General features: G+C 31.8%; 1 protein-coding gene across 1 annotated transcript in view; it reads left to right on the plus strand.

Moving 5' to 3' along the window:
- ds (dachsous cadherin-related 1) overlaps window positions 1-26,085 on the plus strand; it is a 136,048-nt gene that overhangs the window by 458 nt on the left and 109,505 nt on the right. Inside the window, exons 2-5 of the mRNA XM_080180354.1 lie at window positions 2,764-2,898; window positions 8,472-8,562; window positions 8,910-9,100; window positions 11,316-11,490. Coding sequence (XP_080036480.1) covers window positions 9,096-9,100; window positions 11,316-11,490 — 180 coding nt within the window. The 5' untranslated portion in view covers window positions 2,764-2,898; window positions 8,472-8,562; window positions 8,910-9,095. The remainder of the gene's footprint in view (window positions 1-2,763; window positions 2,899-8,471; window positions 8,563-8,909; window positions 9,101-11,315; window positions 11,491-26,085) is intronic.

Raw genomic sequence — 26,085 nt, forward strand, 5'->3', positions numbered from 1 at the left:
TTGCTCCAATTGATTTTTATTACTTGGATCTTACACCAGATTATCATATCTATAATACAAAGTAGAATGATGTCTGTCCGTCTATCTGTCCGTCTGTCTGTCTGTCCGACCGTCCGTCTGAAGCTTAAGATCTCAGTAACCACTGAACCGATTGGATTCTACTCTTCAGGGTATATACTTACTGGTCCTGTGATGGTTTTAAGCTATTTTCTTGGGGGGTGGGACACCCCCAACTATCAAAAAATGAAAAGGCTAGAGGCTAGGGGCGAAGCCGCTAGTATATTAATAATGTGAAGCTATGGAAAAGATACCCCTGATCCACACCCTACCCTATCCAATAAATGTTGTCAATGTTTTTGATTAATGACAATTTTTTTGCCATGTCATAATATCCACGTATATTCTGTATCCATTGTTACGCTATTTATCCTTTATTTTTAGAATAATATTAATAAACATTATTTACATATTTTTTTTGTGTGAAATGATTTTATTCAAGAGAATATGATATTATCACGGAGGGAAAGGATAGTAGGAGTTAAATATGTTAAAAATAAATTTTCCTGAATTGATCATAGAGAGAGGGGGGGACAAGGGGCTCTTTATTACACTAGTCCCCAAAGTTTTATAATAACATTTTTTTATCGTTGGCTTAACAACTTTGGAGATTTTAGGGAATTTTGATTGGTTGATTCATTATGTTGAGCTCAAATGTTTCAACTACTAATTTAAATCTACAGAAGGGATAATTATGTGTATCATCATTGGTGATGTACATCAATTCATCAGCTTTTGTCTTATCCCTATTACTATTCTGAAATCCCTTTATTTTATGAATATCTTTTTTAGTAGCGAAGCTACTCTATAATTCACTATGTCCGTCCGTCCGTCAGTCAGTCCGTCCGTAACGCTATGGGGGAAATGGGATTTACTCAGCTCCTATAAAAGATAGGATTCTGAAATTTTTTGACAACATTCCCATCCCTAAGGAGCACAATTAACTATAAAACATCAATGGCGGTCGGACGGCTTTTTAGCAGGTTTTAGGCTATTTTTTTAATTTTGCACATTTTCCCCCATATCTTTGGTGTTTATGGTCCGATTTTCAAAATTTTTTCAGTTAAAGATATCAAAATTAAATTTTCCGTCGTTTGGAGAAAACAATAATGACGGTCAGACTGCCTTTTTGCAGGTTTTTGGCTATTTTTATATTTTTTACATTTTCTCCCATATCTTTGGTGTTTATGATCCGATTTTCAAAATTTTTTCAGTTATACATATCAAAATCAAATTTCACATTGTTTGAAGAAAACAACTATGACAGTCAGACTGCCTTTTTGCAGGTTTTTAGCTATTTTATATTTTTTACATTTTCCCCCATATCTTTGGTGTTTTTAGTCCGATTTTTAAAATTTTTTCAGTTAAAAATATCAAAATTAAATTTTCCGTCGTTTGGAGAAAACAATAATGACGGTCAGACTGCCTTTTTGCAGGTTTCTGGCTATTTTTATATTTTTTACATTTTCCCACATATCTTTGGTGTTTTTAGTCCGATTTTCAAAATTTTTTCAGTTAAAGATATCAAAATTAAATTTCACGTCGTTTGAAGAAACAACCATGACGGTCAGTCCCATCCTCAAAATGTTGTGCTTCGCTACGTATGGATGTTGTCATCCTTGTAATTTAATAAAAGGATATAATGTTATTATTAAATAATTTTATTCAAATTCTTTATCCCCTTTATCAATAAGCTAATCTTTTATATACAAAACGAAAAAACTAATAATATTTATAAAAAACCAGGATAAAAACATCTACAAGAGCGAAGCTTACAAATTATCAAATTAATAATGTTCTAACTCAACCTGAAATGGACATACAGACCTATTGCACCAGATTTATTATACGCATATACTCGCAGCTGGCTAAAAATAACGATATCCCTCATCCACTCCCTTTACCACATCCCCTCCCCTCCTACTGGATGATTAAACTGATCAATAAATGAGGTCCGTGTAAGCAACCTAATATGACGAAAATTTTCCTCTGTCAATATATCCACGTTTATTCTATATTCTAAGAATTCTTTCAGTAATGGAACCTCAATTAATCTAACTTACATAAAGCTTAATTTTTTAATTTTATTGAAAGGATCTTTGAGAAAAAATAGAATAAAGGTTAAAGAATACTTAGATTCGAATAAACATGAATCCTAATACCTTTTAGTATAGTTTCGCCCCAGCCTAAAACCATACTGAGATATTTATAAGGCTTCTTTGAAAAGCATAGCTTAGTCAGACCAACCGTTTCCATGATCTTAAACTTTAGACAAGGAAATCCTACTATTTTATGATAATAGGATATTTATTTTAAAAATATCATGTTCATTAATATCCCCTGGAATAGAACCCATCCTCGGTCATACAGAAAAATAAATCATGTATAGCATCGTGTTACAGACAATTCTCCATGAATATTAAAATGAAAATCTTAAATTATCACCAGTTTTATTAGCGTGATCTTATATTTTTTCATTTTAATAAAACCGGAAAGCTATCTGTAATACGATGCGATAAATAACTATTAACAACATTTTTAATAGCGCAACTACTCAATTTTAAGTGTAAACGTCCGCCTGTACGTCCTAAAAAAGTAGAATTTATCAATATATTTCTTGTTTGTCGACTGATTTTTAATATTAATACACTAATTAGAAATATATTTTTTGTATAGTTGTTTTAAAAATGTTTTTTTCTACTTCAGGGTGTTGGATGTGAACGATAATAATCCAAAGTTTGAATTAGAGGAATATCAAGGAGTAATAGACGAGCAAGCAGCTGTTGGTACTAGCGTACTATATGTACGGGCCGTAGACTCAGATTTTGGGAAAAATTCAAGGTATCTATCTATCTATCCATTTATATATCTATCTATTTATCTATCTATCTAACATAGCAGCTGTTGGTACTAGCGTACTCTTTGTACAGGCTATTTTTGTATACTTTTCAGGGTAATTTTTATCTTTAACATGTTTTTAGCTTCATCCATAAGTCTGGGGGTCGGCAGCTGTCCTCTAAAGTGATAGGGATAGAATTTCTTTTTTTCAATTATTTCTTATTTAGAAAAATCATTAAAATCTACCTTAAACTGTTTTTCATTATAATTAATGCATAAATCCCTTAAAAATTGTTATTTTATCAGAATCATTTTTAAAAGTGGAGAAAAGTGCAAAACAAACGTTTTCCCATCGATTTTCTTTTGATTTGCATAATGAAGTGGATCGGTAAAAAATACAAAAATATAGATTTTGATTGAAATATAAGCATTTTACTTTAAACAGAATCTTTTTCTTTTATCATACGTGTTGCTTTATCAAATAGAAACAATGTACTGTAAAGCTGTACACTTAGGGACTACTGTAGACAAAATATCCAGGAAAATGTAGATTGCATAATGAAGTGGTTCTGGGTTTATATATCTATCTTTCTATTCATTATTACAAAAATAATATTTTAACCTGTTTTAAATGAACATACTACTTATGGTCAAAAATATTAACTAAGCCAAATTTTTCCCCAATTTTCAAACATGTTAACTATGGGGCAAAATTGGACAAAATTTTATCAAATAAAATTATGTAATGCATCCCCAAGGATTATAAACTAAATTAGTACAAAGTATTATATAATAAAAAGGTCAAAACAAATTTAAAATTGAAAGTGGTTAGGTTTGGTTAGAGTGAAGAGAGACCCACATAGCTACTGTTTCGGGGGGCTAGAAAATTAATTAAAGATGGGGGAGGGTTCTGTGTTCTACAATTCATGATAAATTTATCAGGGAGGGGACATTGGGCTGTTTATTACACTAGTCCCCAAAGCTTAATATTAACGTTTTATTATTTGGTGGCATAACAACTTTGGAGACTTTAATAAATGTTGATTGGTTGGGTCTTTAAGTTGAGTATTCAAACAATTCAAATACTTATTTTTATCTCCAAAAGGAGAAAAAGTATGCTCATTTGGGATGTCTTTTTCTTTTCCCTTTAGATCCTTGATTGATAATAATTTTTCGTCTAAACTTCAATATCATTATGAAGTTTTGTCCTTTTCTAACCCAAAAATGCCATCAACGAAGTAAACCAGAATATTTGATTTTTAAAGTCAATTAGTTACAAAAAGTGTGACAATATGTTTGAAAACTTACATAGATTCCAATTCTAGTGTTATACTATGAGTTTAAGCTATTAAAGGAACCACCCCCAAGAAAGCAGAAAAGTGAAAGTTGATTTTTCCATAAAACCACAAAAAAATTCGTTATTTCTTTTTGAAAATTGAAATTAAAATGTAACGACTTAGCCTAAAATCAGTATATGTTTCAAAATTTGATATTTTTTAATGAGATTGATCTAAGTAATTACATATACTACATAAATTTGTTAAAATAGGGTGAAAAAAAAGTATTTCGGGTCATTTTTGACCATTTTTTGATTTAAGACTATGATACTCTAAAGATGTTTTATTGTTTTACCAAAAAAAATTCTACTGTTCCTTTTACTAACGTATTTATAAAAAGTAGTTTTTTGTCTCTAACTATCGAACTGATTCAGTTTTCTATTTAGGGAAAGCTTCACTTAAGACCCCGGAATGGTTTTATGCTATTTTATTCAAGTATAGAGATGATTTAGGATAGCTTAAAGGGGATAAATTTATGACAAACTCACGCTTTACTGATAGACATTGATAATAAGAAAAATTATAAGGCGTTTTCTTTCTTTAGGTTTTATCTTCATATTTCAAAACTTTCTGGCATACAGGGGTAGAAAAATGGCAATAAATTGTTAGATATAAGGGTACCCGTAAGTTTTATAAACACGTTTGTGGTTGGACACTCAGCTAATCAACCAATCAAATTCAATAAAAGTTCCTAAAGTTGTTAGGCCAACGAATAAGAAAATTATTATAAAACTTTGGGGGCTAGTTTAAATAAAATCCCAATGTCCCCTCCCTCCCTAAATTAAAGACTAAAAGTGATATTGTTTGACATATCCTCGACATGTTTATGTAAATAAAATGTCAGCATAAAATATTGAATGTACCTTTCGATTTATCGCCAACTTAATTGTATCAATAAATCAGATATTTTTTCTCAAATATTGATTTCAACGCCCTGCAGGGGTTAGATTTATTGCCTAACTATCTGCCTATCTATTCATTTTTTCAGAGATATTAAGGGATAAGACAATTGGTGAAAAATTGATGTAACTTCCCTTCTGAGATTAAAATGATTGGTTGAAAAGTATAGACAGTAGGGTGGGTCGATTTTGGACATTTTATCTGAGACCAAAGGGGGAATCTGCAAATGATTTTTTTAAAGTATAATACACCTCTGGATGATTTGAAATTTATCGCAAGTCTTAAAACCGCCGACGACCAGACATACAATTGTATAGTTATTTGTAAAGGAGAGTAAAAAATTTATTGAATCAGAACTAAGGCTTTATGGTGCTCCTAGGAAGGGCCTTGATGAGTAGAATCAGGAACTCTTGTCCGTTTCAAAATATCTCGTTCCTAGCCTTAGAAATGACAAAAAAAAAAATTTAAGGTTTATTGAGAATTGTCCAATTTGTAGATTTTTTTGACATTTGCACAGGCTAAGAATGAGATATTTTGATACGGACAAAAGTTCCTGATTCTACTCCTTAATGCATTTTCTGGGAGCACCATGAAGCCATAGTTCTGATTCAATAAATTTTTTACTCCTATTTACAAATAGCTATACAATTGTATGTCTGGTCGTCAGCAGTTTTGAGACATAAGATAAATTTTAAATCATCCAGAGGTGTATTATACTCATAAAAATCATTTGCAGACCCCCGCTTTGGTCTCGGATAAAAATGTCCAAAATCGACCAAAATAGACAGTTTTGACTTAGAACCAACCAATCAAAATTGAATAAAAGTAACGAATAAGAGAACTTACTAATAAACTTTGGGTACCAGCATAAATTCTAGTTCAATGTCCCCTCCCTTCCTGATTTTATTATGTTTTATTTATATTAAAATATCTCCTCTATCTATAATTAACAGGATATCTATGAGTCTGTCTGGTTGTGCATCCCCAATGATGATACTCAAAATTCCCTCTCTGTAGATTAAAATCAGTGGTTGAAACGTTTGAATACAGAACCTAATTAACCAACCAATCAAAATTCACGAAAGTCCCCAAATTTTTTAGGCCAATGTGTAAAAAAAATGTTATTATAAAAGTTTGGGAACTATTGTAATAAACAGCCTAATGTCCCCTCCCTCCCAGTTGTGCACTAGTTTAAAATTTATGGTTTCTGTATATTTTCAAGAAAAAAGATAAATTTAGTTTCATAAAAGTTAAATTTCTAATTCATGATTATTTTAACAGAAAAACATTTTTCTATAAAATTGTTATTACATCTCCAGAATTTTATATTATGACAGATTACTCCATCTTACGTATTCCCTACGAAACTATATCTGAAATTTGCTGAATCAAGTGCATCTTGCAGTAATAGTTCCTGGTGACGAGTATCTACAAAAATCTCTGAACTTTAAAGACTCTTAACAGCCAAACCTTGGGACGTTTAGATTATGCCTGCACAAAATTTTTACCGAAAAAAGAAGGCCTGCAAGTGATCTGAAATAGTCATTGCTCAATAAAGCACAGTTATCTCGTAGATTAAGGCTACGCCAGATTACTTATAGGCCTTCTTATGCCGCTTAAAAAAAGTGTGTGGGCTTGACATGTACGTTCAGCTGTTTGGCAGCTAACAACATTTAACGCTAATCTTGGACATTATAGCCTTGTTTTGCAATTTTTCCACTTTCATGGTTTTGCGTGTTCTTGTTATTTGTTTAATTGGCAAGGAATTTAGGTAGCTTTCTTTTTATAACGGTTAACTAAACATTAAACATTCAATCCGATACTTAAAAACCATTTTATATCGAGTTGTATACATAAAAAAATACATCTTGGGTCTAATACTTAAACAATTAACTTTTCTTTTATAACAGTAAACTAAACATTAAACATTCAGTCCGATACTTAAAAACAATTAGTTCTGTGATGGATACAAAAATAAAGTAGGGGTGCATTACTCAAACAATTAAATATCTGTTATAACGATAAAACAATTTCCATTGAGTTCAAAGAATTGAAGATTGAATCCTAAAAATTGGCTGCCGAAATTTGTAGAGCTTCAGAAAAAAAGTAACTTTTTGAGGATCGAACCTATGAGAAAAAAAGGGCCCTTGGAAAATTTTTGCATTCGAGATGCCAAAGATTCTCTAAATTGCAGAATTTAAATACCTCCCTCAGTTTCTTCTAGCGGCTATTTAAATTCTTCTGGGGAGATTTGATAGACCTGGGGGGTGTGCACATAAACCCACGATTATTTTGTGAAAAAAAACTCTATAAATGAGTTAAATATGTTCAGACACACATACATCCTAATACTTTAGCAGTTAAACATCCAACCGTTGCATAGGAAGAATGTTTTTTTTTCAAGTATGGCATAGAAACCTATTAATATCCGCTATTATAGACAATTTTCTATGAATAATAAAATGAAAAATCATATTATTAATACCAGTTTTAATAGCCTGGGCCTTTGGCCCCTAGGGGATAACAAAACCAGAGGTCCCTGATTTTTATTTGTTAAAATTTATAATTTTGTTAAAACACTGAAATGTTTATGCTCTTGTGAGGTAAATAAGTACTGTTATAAAAATTAAGTAGACTACAAATTTATTTGTCTTATCAGTTTGTCTATCTGTCTATACATTTACATAGCTAAAGTAAATAAGTACTGTCATAAAAATTAGATTAATCAGTTGTTTATTTGTCTATCTATCAAAAAACCTAAAGTAAATAGGTACTGTTATAAAAATTAAGTAGACTACAAATCTATCTGTCTTATCAGTTTGTCTATTTGTCTATATATCTTTATTTATATATATCTACATAACTAAAGTAAAGTTAGTTTGTCTATTTAGCTATCTATACACTAACCTAAAGTATATAGGTACTGTTTTAAAAATTAAATAGACTTTAAATCTATCTGTCTATTAGAAATAAGTAAATTCAAAAGTCCACAAATCTTTTTTTTATATTTTATTTCTAATCTATCTATATTTATCTATTCATCTATTATATAAATATCCATTATATATCCATTGTCTATCTAATTATCTATCCATCCAGTATCTAACTATCCATCATCTATCTAATTATCTGTCCATCCAGTATCTAACTATCCATTATCTATCTAATTATCTATCCATTATCTATCCATTATTTCTTTATTTAACTATCTAACATCTATCTATTCAATTACCAATCTAACTGTTATCTATCCATTATCTAATTATCCAATATCTATCTATCTAATTATTTGTCTATCAAATTATCTATCCATTATATAACTGTCTATTATCTATCCAGGATCAGCTACCGGATAGATAACCGTGCAGGATCCCACTCTGACTGGTTCCAGGTTGATTCTTCCAGTGGTCTCATCACTAACAGAGTCCAGGTAAGATTCCAGTATGGCTTCGAAACCTATTAATTCCCCCTGGATTAGAACCGGGGCTAACAATTGTACATTTTATATCAACGGAAAGCTGTTTATAACACGAAAAATAACTATTATTTGTGTATAGTCCCTTTCGTGACAACGCCTATTAAGGGACGTTTCTTCGTATTTTCACAATAGCTTTTCTCCTAGTTCTAGCCCCTACGGGGAGGGGGGGGGGGGGGCTCTAACCCTGAGTTGTTAGAGAGATCCTAAGGGACAATCATATAAACCTTACTTCTTTATTTAATAGGATACTTAACTCTATCTATTTATCTTTCATATAAATTATCTATCTATCTATCTAGGTCGATTGTGAAACGGATCCCGAGCCGACGTTAATCGTTATAGCAACGGACAACGGCAACCCCCGCCGTAGCTCAGCGGTTACCGTGAGAATCGGTGTGCAAGACGTTAACGATAACGAACCCGTGTTTGACCAAACGTTGTATAACGTCACTCTGAAAGAAACCGAAGAGATAGGGAAATGTTTCATGAGGTAAAAATATTTTTAGAATCGAAGCTGAAGGGCATTTAAGACTTTCAATTTTACTGGTACCCAAAGTTTTATCAACATTATATCAGATTTGTTGCTTTAAAACTTTTATCATTTTTTTAAAATTTACAAAAGAAGTAGTTTTGTTAATTATAATTGGGGATGTATATCAATTTTTATCTGAAGCAAATGAAATATAATTTATATTTTCCTACAGCTTCTGTAAACCCTTTTTTTGTCCTTCTTTCAGTTCTAATTTTCTCCCAAAATTGCTTTGAAAACAAGAACGACTGCATTACATTTAAGCAAAGCCTATTTACTAAATGAGATAAATGTTATTTAATGTTTCAATTCCGGAAAGTAACTTTTATAATTGATATACTAAAGGATATTTATAGCAGGGTTCGGAAGCCTCGCCTCAGCCGCGCATAAGCCTCAGTTTTAAACCTGCTTGTGAGCAGAAAAAGAAATTTCAGAAAGAAGGATTGTCTGCTAAAGAGCAGTTTTCTACATCCAGCTGAATTTTATAGTGATAAAATGAAGATTTCTCTGAGGCTTACACGCGGCTTCCGAACCCTGATTTATAGAGTAACTTTGCTAATAACGAATATTTAAGACAGATATACTAACATGCATTCTACTTATAGAGTAGCTTTGCGACAAATCATATAAATCTACAGACCGATGGACGTACATAGTTAATTATACAGAGTAGCTTCGCTACTAAAAAGTCGCAACTCATTACTCAAAACCTAGTAGCTAGAAGCTATCAGCTAAAATACAATTTACTGAAAAATACAACATTTTTGATTGCACGATCTTTGTCTGACAGTCCTAAATGTTTGTTTTGTCTGTTAATAGGCTAAGGCACTTTGCTCACTTTTACTATCAATACTTCGCACCTGACATAGTAGCAGAAGGTACCATGTTTACTGTATTCTATATAAGTAAATTGTTTTTGTGCTTATCTCATTTCATTTAAATCTAAAATTACATTTAAACACGAAATAAGTGAAAATGAGAGCAATTTAATATAAACATTTTTGGACCATACATAAGAGGTACAATCTTTTTTTTTGGGGGGGGGGGAATTTTGATTGTCGGTGGTGGAGGGATTAAGGAGACAAGGGGTGTTCAAAAATTGCGCTTGAGTTGGACGAAAAATGTTCACCATCCTCCTTCCCCCCCCCCCCTTAATTAAAAGTTACTCCGGGGAAAAAAATTTCTTGGGTATAAGTAAACAAATTTTTATGTTACTTGTTTTGTGTGGTATAGGGAATAGGAGTCCTGTGGGGGTAAAAAATAAAATTAAAATAATTTAAGAGGGGCGGGGGAGGGGGGGGGTATAATATATGGTCCACTATTGCAGTAAGGGGATATTATTAAAGTAAGTTAACCTGTCTTTATTAGGCTTAAAAAGGGCCACTTAGAACTTTTTTCATTTTCTTTTATTTTCTTCATCTTTTTTCAATTTACTTACCAATTTTACTGTTTTTCTATTTATCTCTTGCATTTTAATTCAATCTATCTATTTTATCAATCTTATTATGATCTTTTATCACCATATACGTTTATATTATATGTATCTATCTTTTTTTCTCGTATTCATTCGAATCCGGTGGATAGGAACTGGTTCTCATCCATGCGAAAAAACTATGTCTAGCATCGTATTATATCCAGCTTTCTACGAATGTAAATATGTACAATCAAAAGATTAAAACCAGTTTTTATCCGTTGCCTTCGGCACCTCGGGGCTAAAAAAAAACTAGTTTTAATTTTTTAATTGTACATTCTATATCCACGGGAAGCCGTTTTTAATACGATGCGAGAATAGTTATTTCTCGCATCGTATTATAAAACTGGTTATTTTATGATTGTACATTTTTATATTCGTAGAAAGCCGTTTATAATACGATGCTAGACATAGGTTTTTCGTATGGATGAGAACCGGTTCCTATCCACCGGATTCGAATAAATACAAGAAATAAATATTAACTGTCTATTAACCTAATTACTTATATTTCTATCTATCTTCCAGGAGGGCCAGCAGAACCTGTTCTAGATTTAATTTCTGTATATATTTTTTTAATACCTTTGATCAGTTTGCGTAGCACATTATTTGAACTAATATGAATTGATCATGACGAAAAATCTATGCCTACGAAATTTCTATTCATACGAATTGCCTACCCATGACTGAATCTATCTATCTATCTAGGGTGCACGCTGTCGACACGGACTGCGGGGTTTCCTCCCGCGTGGCGTACTCCTTCCAGGAGAGCCAGCAGGACCAGTTCCAGATCAACGCGGCCACGGGGGACATCTGCCTGAGCTCGGCACTCGACTATGAGAGGCTGCGGGCGCATCATGTTACAATTGTTGCTGTGGATAGGGTAAGTTTTTGTTGTTGTTTGGCTTGGAGTGAGTGGACATTGGAGACTGTAAATTAAACCGGTAACCAAAGTTTTGTTACCATGTTATCTTAATCAAGATTGCTGGGTTCTAAAATAATTGCGTCCAAACTTTTTAACCAATAGTATTTATCTATAGAATTGATGGGGAGGGGATCTTGTTTTTTTAGTAGCGAAGCTACTCTATAATTCACAATGTCCGTCCGTCCGTCTGTCCGTCCGTCCGTCTGTCCGTCCGTAATTAATGAATTGGGGGAAACGTGATTTTCTCGGCTCATATAAAAGATAGAGAGCTGAAATTTTTTGACAACATTCCCTTTATTAGGGAGCACAATTAACTCTTAAACATCAATAGCGGTCGGACTGCTTTTTAGCAGGTTTTAAGCTATTTTTATATTTTCCAAATTTTACCCATATCTTTGGTGTTTATGGTCCGATTTTCAAAATTTTTTCAGTTAAAGATATCAAAATTAAATTTCCCGTCATTTTAAGAAAACAACGATGACGGTCAGACTGCCTTTTTGCAGGTTTTTGGCTATTTTTATATTTTTCACATTTTCCCCCATATCTTTGGTGTTTATGGTCCAACTTTCAAAAAGTTTTCAGTTAAAGATATCAAAATTAAATTTCCTGTCGTTTGAAGAAAACAACAATGATGGTCAGACTGCCTTTTTGCAGGTTTTAGGCTATTTTTATATTTTTTAGATTTTCCCCCATATCTTTGGTGTTTATGGTCCAATTTTCAATAAGTTTTCAGTTAAAGATATTAAAATCAAATTTCTGGCGTTTTAAGAAAAGAAACAATGGCAGCCAAACTGCCTTTTAGCAGGTTTTTGGCTATTTTTATATGTTTGACATATTTCCCCATATCTTTTTTAAATTCTAAAACTTTTTTGCATTAACAGTTTCAAAATATTTTTCCGATTGATATGTGCATCTAGTATGTAATTTACTTTAACTGTCTTCATCATACTAAATAAAACAAGGTTTCGTGTTTATTTTCTCCAATAAATCTATTCTTGACTTTAATAAATACACTTTAAATCTACTTATACGTATTCCTATCCACAATTTTTTGTGCTTCGCTACTTATGGATGTTGTCATCCTTGTTCACCATTGTAAACTGTCAACTATGTAAGAACTACAATGTTTTAGATCTATCGGTTGAAAAGTTTTCAAGATTAAATAAAAGTTCTCAAAAGTTTATAAGGCAACAATTAAGAGAACATGTTCTTAAAAATTTGGGAACAAGTAAGATTTAGATTCCATTGTCATTTCCCTCCAAATTATCCTTTACTATGATATATATTTTTATCTTTCTAAATAGAAATGTTTAAAGAAATTGAAAGTAATAAAAATAAACAGTTTTCATATTTACTATAGGGATGCGACAATGGCCGATAAATTCTCCACTTTTTATTTGAAATACTGCCTTTTGTCAGGGATTTATAGGGATAAGACAATGGTTGATAAATCAATTTCATTACCAATTATGATACACAAAATTAACCCTTTTATAAATAACAATTAGAGGTTGAAACGTTTGCGCACCCAACAATATGAACCTACCAATTAAATGTTAGTCAACAAAGTTGTTATGTCAACAAATAAGAAAACGTTATTATAAGACTTTTGGGACTAGTGTAATAAACTGCCAAATATCCCCCCTCCCCTTCTTGGCCTTTTGTAGGCCGTAAATATTCGGTGTAATACATGGTTGTAGATTAATTTTACAGTCATTGCCTTCTCCCTCCCAGCATTTTATAAATGTTAATATTATTCATGAAAAAATGTTTATTTAAAATTTATTCTTATTTATTATGAAGTAGATATGTAGATTACAAAGACAATGTCAGTAAATCATAGAAAACGACAAATTCGTTCAATTTATTTTATTTTTATTTTAATATTCGTGGAAATTGTCTGTAATACGATGTTATAGGGATATAGCACTTATACATCCAGCAAATTTACAGTTGATGTATTTTTGGCAAAATGTTTGCTTCTTTTTTCTCATGCCATAAATACATCCAACATTGGCAAAAATACATCCAATATTATACATGAATTTTGCAGAATGGCTAAGAACTGGTTTTAATCCAACGGTTATTTATCGCTTTCAAATATGAGAGACAAAACTACCCCTTTTGTAGATTAAAATAATAATCTAATAATCAAGATTTATGTTCTGAAGTTGTTAAACCAACGAATGAGACAACAAGTATGATTTTAGTGTAATCTGATTTTCATTTTATATTATATACAGATAAAATAGCTGACAACTATAATCAAACTGTTGCTTTTCTATATTAAAAAGGACTTTCAATCATAAAAGGTTTTTTTTAGCGCCTATTAACTGTTAACTTTTATAACCATGAAAATTCTTTTAAAAGTACCCTTTTGATACTTTGGTCTTTTTTGGCTAAGATTATAGTTGTTTTGTCCAAATATATATTTTTTTTTCTATCACCAGCGGGAACGTCCCTAGAGGCCTCTGGGTGCACTAGGGAAGTGGGTTAAGTTAAAACTTTGCTTTAGATATTTTTTTTAAATTAGGGGGGGAGGTGTTTTTTTTTCTGGGGCGATTTATGTTGGGAGGTTGGTGTTATCCTCCCCTAATACTGTTAAAATCATTCCTGGACCTATGAGAAGCTTCACTGTAAAGGAGAACCATATCGGTTCAGCGGTTATTGATATCCTTTGCTACATACAGAGATAGACAGAAATCCTGTTCCTTTTATAAAAGGGTTTAATCAAATATGAAAATTTCGCAACTACCTTAATTAAATTATACAAAGTCTACTTTTTTATAACTACATCTCTAATAATGTTTTATTTTCATATTATTACTGTATAATATCTTACTATGCTTTTTTTGTATTTTAAACCAAAGTGCTCCAAATTAAATTGACTTTCAACGTATTTCATTTCTTTGATTAAAAATTTTAAGTGTTTTAAAAATCTATGAAAAAGTATATCCCCCAAAAAATCCATTAAAGAATTAAATAAATAAAAAGAACAAATAAGTCACAAAAACATATTTAGATCAATTTAGTATTTTATTTTATTTTTGTCTCAAATTGTTTCATGTGAAAGAATCGCCTGTTTATCTCCAAGCCCATTATATCATCTGATATCTCGCCAAACACTGAACCAATTGTTTTCTCCATTTTAGGGTATCCTAACATATATTCCAGGGTGGTTTTAGACTAACCCCACCCCCTCCCTTCCTAAGAATATTGAAATATTAGATGATATAATTAAAAGTTGAAATAAAACTGAGAAAAATCCTATATTTTTTTCTGTATGGCCTAGAATCGGTTTTAATCGAATTCGACTGAAAAACACATTTGTTATGTTAAAATGAACAATTTGCGTTGCCATTATCAAAATCAAACTTAACTTTAAGTTGCAGGGATGGAGGGGACATTTGACTGTAAATTACACTGTTACCAAAAGTTGCAAATACAACCAAATTTTCATAATCGTTGTCTCAAAAACTTTGGTTAATTTTTTTGAATTTTGATTTGTTAGTTCAACTAGTAGTATCCAAACTTTTCAACCAATTGTTTTAATCTACAAAAGTGATAACCATATTTTTCATCATTGTGAATGTATATCAATGTATCGTCTTATCCCTTAAATCCCCGGCTTTAAGATGACATAAGATAAATTTTAATTCACCCTCTTTTCAGCTCACCATAAAAAAATGTTCTAAAAATGCAGCAATCATTTTGATGTAGCCATTTGTTTACCTAATTTATTTGTAAGCAATTATATGTTTAGTAACTCAGCTGCGATAGTTTCTTTTTTTATTTGCAAATTCTGAAGTTATATGTATATAATTATTGAAAAACAAGAAAAATATTACATTTTTGGAATGTAAATTAATTCGGTCCCCAAAGTTTTATAAACACGTTCTCTTATTCCTTGACTTGGGGGTAAAAACTAGCAGTGTCCAAACTTTTATAATTATGTTTAAAATCCAAAAAAGAAGAAATTTGGTTAACCATAATTCTTGATGAACATTAACTTATCGTCCAATTTCTTATCCCTTTAGATCCCTGCATTATACTGAAAGTATCAGGATGTGTGTTTCTGTCTGTATGTCTGTACCGAAGGATCTTGCTAATCGCTGAACCGCCATGATTCTTATTTACATTTAGGTTCGCATAAGCCCATAGGCAAAGGTTACCACACCATCTTTCCAAGAAAAATCGCCCCTTGATAAAAATGGCCTATCACTGTTTCTTTTTAAAACTAGAATCCCCCCCCCCCCTCCCATCTCTATAGCCACTAGAGGCCTCTAGGGGGCATAGCCGCTGGTTTAATTAAAAGTAAATAGATAATATGTTGAAAGAAATAAACATCTTAGCTAACCCAATCATTATTTGGACACATAAAAGTGTAAAGACGGATTCCACAGTCAATAAATCACATAATATCACAATTCAAAACTATTTTTTTGTGCATGGTGTAGAAATGTCTTTGCCAATAAACAGTCACAAGTCCATTTTAATCTCTGCTAGGATTTTTAGTCAAAGATTATACGATCAAAGGGTTAATTGTCTAAAATATATTTCTCGCAACTACATATTTAAGATCTTCAAAAAATTTACTTACAAAGAACTTATAGAATTACTAAATAACAGTATATTGTTCTCTTTAATCTTAAACGCTTAATGTTACTGTCCTATTTTAGTTTATGATGATATGCGCTACAGACAGACGGACAGACATCTTTATACTTGAATTATTAATATCACTAAAATACTGGGTTCTTAAGTGATCAGACAATGGGCGATAAATCGATATACATCCCCAATAATAATAAACAAAATTACCTCTTTTGTAGATAAAATTTATCGGTTGAAAACTTTGGACATACTAGTTAAGAGACTACCAATCATAATTTAATAAAAAAGTATTAAACGTTTTTGAGTCTAAGAATAAGATAACAGTATTTAAAACTTTGGGTACCAGTGTAATTTACAGTCCCCTCCTTCCCCGCGCGCTAGAACCCGACCCCAAGACCTTGATATGTCATTGTAAAAAGAAATACACCGACCATACGTAAAAAGGTCTTTTTTTATTCAATACGAAAAGATACAAGGATGGCAACATCTATAAAAACGACGCTTATCATTTTTTTTAAAAATTTGCTATAGAGTTGCAACGCTATTAAAATTTTATTGTTACACGATTCAGATGTCAATGTAAAACTCTTGTAACTTACTATATAACAGTCTATTGTTATTTACATACTATATTATTGCTACGCTATCAATGGATATATTTTCCTTGTTAATATGATTAATTATGACTAACTTTGATTATATCAGTGGTGGGGGGGGGGGGGAGAGGACATTGTTCTCTTACTCGTTGGCTTGAAAATTTTTCTTATATCTTAATTGGTTGGTAAAAACTAGCAGTTTCCAAACATTTATAAAAATAATTTTAATCTAAGGAAGGTGAAATTTTGTTTATCATAACTGGAGTTGTATATTAAATTATCTTCCATTATCTTATCCTATTAAATCCCCTGGCTACTATGTAAAGAGGTCTGTCATAAAAAGCGTCTTTTATGAGTAGTAACAATTGGACTCATTTAAAATCTTTTTAAAAGCGAAGCTTTTCTATAATTATGGTCCGTCCGTCCAGAACGGATAGCTTTTTTGTTGATTTAGGCATGTTAGAATTTTTCTGTCGATTTCAAACTTTATTCCTTTCGTTGGCGTACCCCTCTGTACTTTAAAGTTCTAAGGAAAAGTTATTTCTTTTGTACTATAGTTTTTATCCTATTAAACTAGAAGCTTTATACTGACAAACTTTTAAAAAAATAAGAATGTACTTCTACCGTAATCTTAGTCAGAAAGGGAGGGGAGGGTTGTTTATTACACTAGTCCCCAAAGTCTAATGTTATGATTTTTATATTATTTTGTTATTCGTGGAAACTTATCTGTAATACGATGCTATACATGAGATTTCAGTATGGCTGAAAACCTGTTTTAATCCAGTTTTTTTCGACATAATTATTGCAATAAAGTTTAACATGATAGTTTTATTATTAAGATTTATATTTTATTTTAAAATTGATATTTGGGCGAAATTGTCAAATAAAAGATATTTATTTGGTATCATACTGATATATCTACAGGGAGGGAGGGGACATTTGACTATAAATTACATTTGTACCCAAAGTTTTCTCATTCGTTAGCTTAGGAATTGTAGATATTTTTTTCAAATCCTGATAGGTTGGTACTAACTAGCAGTGTAGAAGCTTTTCCGCCAATAATTTTAATGTACACAAGGAGTAATTCATGTTTTCTAAATTGGATGGTGTACTGTACAATAGGATATATAAGTTGGAAGGAATTTTAATGTAAAGGGAGAGATTTGAAATCTGAATCAAATTTTAAGGATTTTTTATAAAATTCGTTTTTTGTATAATTCTTTATCTAAAAGCGGAAATACAATTTAAGTTAATTAATGTTGACCAATAGGATAGGTGGATTAGAAACTACCTGCGCTCTAATTGGGTGAATGATGTAAGTCACTTTAGCTTATCCAATCAGAGCGCAGATAGTTTTCAATCTACCAATCACAAATGTCAAAATTAATTACATCAATTTCTTATTCATTGTTTTATCCCCTAAGATCCTTGTTTACTTATAATCTGCAGGGATCTTAAGGGATAAGACAATGAATGTTTAAATTATATACAATAATTGCATATTATACATCCCCAATGATGATAAACAAATCATTGGAAAAGTTTTAAAGATTGAAATAATTGGGTAGGTTTCTACTATTTTGGAAATAAACAATCAAAACTCTACAAAAGTACCCAACGTTTTTTAATACAACTTTGGGTACCAATGTCCCTTCTTTCACTGCAAATACGCGACATTAATAGAAGGATAATCATGGAGGAATGCCTTGGCTTAATTGGTGCGGGTAGAGGGCGTTTAGACAAAGATTTTGTAATAAAAGTGTTGGTTGTCTGCAAAATTTTGCCTATGAGGATTATTGTATAATATGTGGGTATTGTCTGGTGACAATAAAGGTTTTCTTCGAGTGTAATATCCAGAGATCTAAAGGGATAAGACATTGGCTAATTTATTGATGTAGATCCCCAATGATGATACACAATATTGCCTTATTTGTAGATTACAATTAGTGGTTGAAACATTTGGACATGCAACTTAATCAAAATTTAATAAAAGTCCCCAAAGTTGTAAACCAAACGAATGATAAAACATTTTTTTCAAAACTTTGGGGACTAGTGTAATAAACAGCCCAATGTCCACTGCCTCCCTGGTAATGTCTCTATCCCTGTTAAATTATCTTTTATGTTTTGGCCATAAGGTTCTAATCAATAAGTAGTGTACAATAGTTTCTGCAAATAAACCTTTTTTAAAGTAGCAAATTATACATTTACAATTTATATAATATTATCGGCTACGCCCCTAGAGATACACTTGAGAGAATATGGTGAATGTTTTGACCCTTAATATTTAATTTTATTTTGTCTTTTGTCTTTGGGATTTTCTCCCCCCCCCCCCAAAAAAAAAAAATACTTAAAACAGGATTTTCACCTACAATAAGCTTCGCTGCCTTTTGGTGATTTTACTGACCCATCGGATAACCTTCGATTGTACGACGTTTGTCCTTAAGTCTCATATTTAAATTTACCAATAAACAGAATTATGCTATTATATATATTTAACGTATGCGTGACTATGCGGTGGGGGGCAAATTTCTCAATTTTTGATATCTCTAATATGACGAACTCGTTAGTTTTATGGGACACCTTCAAGAACAACAAGACACACGGAAACTTTTTTTTCTAGATAACATCTTACTCATTTTTAATATCTATCTACTAATTTTTAATATCTATCTACTAATTTTTAATATCTATCTACTCATTTTTAATATCTATCTACTCATTTTAAATATCTATCTACTCATTTTTAATATCTATCTACTCATTTTAAAAGCGAAGCTTTTCTATAAATAGGGTTGGTCCGTTCGTACGTGACACTTGCCTCTCTTTGTTAATTTAGAATTGTCCTATTGATTCAAAACATTGCATGTTAAATTCTATAACAATTAGGTATGATTTAGGAAGCGTAGCAACTCTATAATCGTTACCAGAAAGTCCGTACGTCAATTTAAAAAATGCGGATTTTTTTACTTTTTTTTACAACAAATTTTTGAATGTTATAATTATCATATATATCTCTGATTTTTGCAATTTTTGTTTCTTAGACAACAAAGTAAATGTCCTACGCGAAGCATCTCTATAATCAAGTCCTAAAAGTGAAAGTATGCCCTTAAACAGTACCCTGCATTTAAGAAGTTTTGCAAGTTATTTACTTACAAGTGTTAATGTTCGTTTGTCCTACCGTTTTAGAGCTCCGCTTTTATGGATGCTGTTATCCTTGTTTACATCTATCTATTTCCTATCTATATAATACTTATAGATTGAATTCGTTGATAAATAGAAACGAACATTTTTGAGTTTTTCGAACAAGGATTTTAAATACGATGTAGTTAATTTATTAAAGTGTATGGAGGGGACATTGGGCTGTTTAATACACTAGTCCCCTAAGTTTCATAATAACGTTTTTTTAATCGTTGGCTTATGACTTTTTAGAGTTTTAGTGAATTTTGATCGATTGGAACATCAAGTTTGAGTGTCCTTCAATTGTAATTGTTTCATTTACAATTTAATTGTAATCTACAGAAGGGGTAGTTTTGTGTATCATCATTGAGGCTGTACATCGCTTTATCGAACAATATCTTGTATCCCTTTAGATCCCTAAGGCATATACCATTAATATTGCATACCTACAGATTTTAAATTCTAGTTTGATTAAAGTTTCAAAAATTTCCGTAAAAATATTAAAAGATTTACTATTATTACAAATCAGTTGGCCCCACATAGGCAACATATCATTTTAGTTATTAGATAGCCATAGATAAATAGATAGATATCAATATACAGATAGAAAAATAACATAGATACAATTGCGCCTGTTTTGAGCCAAGGACTCCCCCCCCCCCCCGAACCAGCAGCAGAAGGAACCATTTTCAATGTTATTGGTTATAACGCAGTGTTGCATTATTTAGATATGCTTACATTTTTAGATTTGGTTATAGAGATGCTTCGTTTGTAAAAATAGTGTCTTATCGTTCTAGAAATCATTTTATTGCACAAATAATTGTCAAAAAAGTTACAGAAACTTGTGCCACTACCCATGCACTATGCAAGTAAATTTACCTATATTAAATTTAACGATAATACATAACGAACGTACGGACGAACCAATCCTGATTATATAAAAGATTTGCTCTAAAAAATCTAAAATAAGCCTTCAAATTGAAAGCATTGTTGGTGAAATGATTTTAAAACGTCAATTGTACTCAAAACTTTTCTCTAAAAAGGTCACCCATTTTTATCAAGTAACGTTTGTGTTAAATAACCAATAAAATTATGAAGTAACTTATATAGTAAAATAGGATGTTCATAAGAAGTGCAGCTATAAAATTGTTATTATCTATTTATGTTGACGGTCTGGTGACAGACATACCCTAAAATTAATATAAAGTAGCAGCGCTACTAATAGCTCAAACCTGACATCTTATATGAAAAACAAGAAGTAATATGTTTAAACATTTCGTAAATTAAAACTAAGCTTCCAACCAACAGAATTTTGGTAGTGCAGCTAATAAGTTAGGTAATATGTCCTTTCTTTATGGCGAACCCTAAAATATATAATACAAAGTAGAATGATGTCTGTCCGTCCGTCCGTATAAAGCCTAAGATATTAGTAACCGCTTAACCGATTGGATTAACTACCTAAAAAAAGGGATCTACTGCAGTTCACGGTAAAATATTGCTGGTAAGCAATATTTCCAAAAATCTATGAATGTAAAAGGCTGCTAGCTGCCAAACGGCTGAACGAACAGGATGCTGCGCAAAATGGTACAAAAAAATTGACGTCATATGATAAAATAACCAATGAGAGGCGAGTATATATTTTACCATTGGTCAAATACAATGTATACTGGCCTCTCATTGGACAACTTTATAGTATGACGTCATTTTTTTGTACCATTTTGCGCAGCATCAACGAACAGATCATACCTGCACACAATTTTAAGCGACATAAGAAGGCCTACAAATAATCTGGAGTAGCCAAGATCCAATTATGCACAGGGAAAGCTTCACTGAAGAAAAAACGCGTTAAATAGGTCTTTTTCGCGCATTTCTCTGCACTGCGAGATAATTATGCATTATTGATTTATGGCTATTCCAGATTATTTGTAGGCCTTCTTATGCCGCTTAAAACAGTGTGCGGCCATGATCTGTACGTTCAGCCGTTTGGCAGCTAGCAGCCTTTAAAATTCATAGATTTTTGGAAATATTGCTTACCAGCAATATTTTACCAAGACTACAGTAGATCCAAAAAAAAGTCCCTTCCAATTTTTCTTTTCTTTTAGGTACATAATTTTTATATATTTTTTTCGTGTAACTATTTTTGTTTTCCTTTGAGATACAGATCATTTTTTAAAAATTTATTACCTCTTGAGGCAAAGCCCCTAGATAATAGGGGTGAAGTCGCTAGTTAATTATAAAGTAACTATGCTACTAATGACTGTAGCTTAAAGCTGCAAGAGTCGTAATTTATGAAAAACATTGAGTAAAATGTTTAAACATTTTGTAGCTTAGAAACAAGCTTCCATTCATCTATTTAGAAGCGCTGAATTAAATAGATAAATAAAACCATCCCAAAACTTCAAACATTTTAACAAAATCATTAGACCTATATGAAGCTTCCCTGATATTGAGAATGCTATCACTTCAGTGGTAAGCGAGATCTTTGTGGATAAATAAAAAGTTATTGTTATTGCGCTACTTATGTTTATGTACATGTCCATTGTTAATCATAATACATATATGTATTATGTATGCATGTATACTACATATGTATATAATATGCTAGTACATCAGCATAAAGTACGCCCTTTAATAGGGTGCCTAATATTTATATGTATTAACAAGGATGACAACATTTATGACGATTTTAGAGATGCTTCGCTGATGATATTGTACCTTGTTGTTCCTTGAATCATAGGACATACATAACATGTCCAAAGTAAGTAACGAAAAGAGCTAGCCGTTATGGTCGGACAGACTGAACCTTATCATAGAAAAGCTTCGCTTTCAATAAGATTGAATGGATATACTAGTCATAAATCTGTAAACGCAAAATAACGGCTGAAAAGTTGTTAAAGATCAATGGCAGTTTAGCTGCAAATGCTATTAAATTGTCAAACATACCTTATAGCAAAGGAAATTCACACTAGTTAAATCAGGCCTCTATATCACTTATAGCCTTTGAGAAAAATCAAGGATTTATCTTAAGGGATAGGACAATGTATATTAAATTTATATAAGTCTCTAATGTTGATATATAGATTACCCTTCTGTATATCGGAATAAATGATTGAAAATTTTGGAACCTTTTATCTAATGAGACAAAAAAAATATTTCGGGGCACCCTAAATAATGGGTGGAAGGACAAAAAGGGGTTTAGGGGGGTTAGTTTGATCATTATGAATTTTCCAGGGCGTGAGAGAACAGTGATCTACAACCCTTTCTTTCTCCCAATATTTACCAATTTAAAAAGGAATAATTTTACTGTTTACACACAAGAAATTGGGTAGAAGGTAAATTTATTATCCATTGGCTTATCCGTTTATCCTTAAATTTTGTATTTCCTTGCTAAAATTAGTTGGAAATCTGGTGCATATTACACACATGGATCTGAAGGGATAAGACAATGGCCGATAAGTTGGTGTACCCAATAATAATACACAAAATTACCCCTTCTGTATATTACAATTTGCACACTCAACAACTTTATGAACCAACCAATAAAAATTTAAAACAAGTCCCTATAAAAAGTTAAGCTAACGAATAATAAAACGTGATTATAAAGCTTTGGCGACTAGTGTAATAAACAACCAATTGTCCACTCCATCGCTGATATTACGAGAAGGGTGACAGATACCCAGTTGTCTGAAAATATACACAAGTTTTAAAAGTACATTAACCACTATGATTCTGCTTTTAAAAAAGTGTATGCCTTTAAAATCCTTTTTTTGTACAAATATATTAATAAAAACTATTTCTCGTATTCATTCGAATCCGGTGGATAGGAACCGGTTCTCATCCATACGAAAAAAACTATGTCTAGCATCGTATTATATCCAGTTTTCTACGAATATAGAAATAATAATTATAATATAATAATTATAATTGTACATTCTATATTTGCGGAAAGCCGTTTATAATACGATGCGAGAAATAACTATTAAAACCCATATGTACATAAAATGTAATGTTCAAAAAAAGTAAGTTTGTTTATGTCGTGCTAATATGGACATAGCTATCTTTTTTAGTAAAATAAATCATATTTTTTTCTTTTCTTTAGGTAAGTTAGAACTTCATTACACGTGTGTTTTTCTGGACAGAAATAAGTATAATTTATGTGTTTTTTTTTATTTTAATATCCATTGAAAATTGTCTGTAATACGATGCTATAAATTATTTTTCAGTATAGCTGAAAACCGGTTCTTATCCAGCAGATATTAATCGGTTTTAAAGCCACTCTGGATATAATTTTCCCGAATACAAATCGCCGTCCTTAAGATCTTTATGGATTTAAAATATTTAATTTGGCGGCTGAATACGGAACTTGTCAATTTTCTGATAGGAATGTTTGACTTCTGTTTTTGAGTAGGGATTTTTAGGGATAAGACAATGGCCGATAAATTGATGTACATCTTCAATGATTATACACAACAATACCCCTTCTGCAGATAACAATTAGTGGTTTAAATTTTTGGACACTAACTTAATGTACCAACCAATCAGAATTCAATAAAAGTCCCCAAAGTTGTTGAGACAACGAATTAGAAAACGTCACAATAAAACTTTAGGGACTAGTGTAATAAACAGCCCAATGTCCCCTCCCTCCCTGGTTTTGAGATGTTCTGTCAAAATCGCAAAAAAATCTGCGTTATTTCATTAGGTGAGCGTGTCTGTAACATAGGCGTCCAAGGGGGGGGGGTAATGGGCCATTTGGCACCCCCAAACGATTTTGGGGATGCCGTAGGCACCCCCAAAATTTTGTGAACAATACCCCCCCCCCCAAAAAAAAATTACCCCCTCCTTGGGGGTGCCGTAGGCACCCCCAACGATTTTGGTGGGGGTAAATACCCCCCCCCAAACCATTTTGGGAGGGGTAATTACCCCCCCCCCCAAAATAAATGTTCTTTAAAAAAATTTTTTTGGGGGGGTATTTACCCCCCCCCCAACAGATTTGGGGGGAGTATTTACCCCCCCCAACAGACTTTAGGGGGGGTAATTACCCCCCCCCAATCAAATTTTACCCCCGGGGTAAAAATTTTGGGGGGGGTAAAAAAAAATTTCGGCGCGATTCGCGCGCCATTTTACCCCCCCCTAAAATTTTTTACCCCCCCCCCAAAAAAAAAGCTTGGACGCCCCTGGTCTGTAAGTCGAACGTTAATGCAAAATTCTTTTTTTTACTATTCTTCCTTTTATCCCCATTTATTGTTTCTTTCTCTATCTTTTTTTCACTATAAAAATGTTATAATTTTTGCTTTTTTGTAATTACTCTTCAAAGCTCAAAATTATATCTTGCCTTAAACTTTTCGGCAGTTTTTATTTATTACTTATCGAAAAAAAGCTTGCTTTAATAGATATAAATAAAGAAACTAATTATTCTTGACTTGTATTAAAGTTGGAGGCACCATAGGTTTTCCTCTGATTTTCTGTTTAGAGCATGGATATTGGAATAGGTTAATGGACTATGAAATAATTTTCCATATTCCCAAGTATTAAATACCAGAGATATAAAGGGATAAGACAATGACAATGATAAATTGATGTACATACCAATGAAGATACACAAAATTACCCCTTCTGTAGATTACATTTAGTGGTTGCATATCCAACAAATCAAAATTCATAATAGTCCCCATAGTTGTTAAGTAACGATACAGAAAACGTTATTAAAATACTTTGGGGACCAGTGAAATAAACAGTCCATTGTTCCCTTTCTTCCTGGTAAATATTAAGAAAAGGAGGCATGTAGATTAATATTTAATCGCCAATGTCCTTTCCCCTCCTCCCTGGTTGTTGTAAGTCAGATATGTTTAAGCTCACAAATTCATACGAATTTAAGCCTTCTTTGTAATTTATATTTTTCAATTTTTTATCATGTTCAAATGGACCTCTTTTTTTCATCCTTGGATTTTTAGTTAGGCTAAAAGAAACCTTTAAGAAAAAGAATAGAGGGGTATGCACTATATGCAACTCTATGTGCTAATTTTGTATTGGGTCTTTGAAATCAGTTAATAGAATCGGAAATACAAACACAGCCGAGTCCTTACAAAATAATAGAAAGCAATTTTCTAGCTGACGAAAAGTGTCTCCACAACTTCAACTTTGGTCATTTTACATCTATACTTACAAA

Source organism: Acartia tonsa, chromosome 12, assembly GCF_053477335.1.
Source record: "Acartia tonsa isolate MP-2025a chromosome 12, ASM5347733v1, whole genome shotgun sequence".
NCBI classification, from domain to species: Eukaryota; Metazoa; Arthropoda; class Copepoda; order Calanoida; family Acartiidae; genus Acartia; species Acartia tonsa.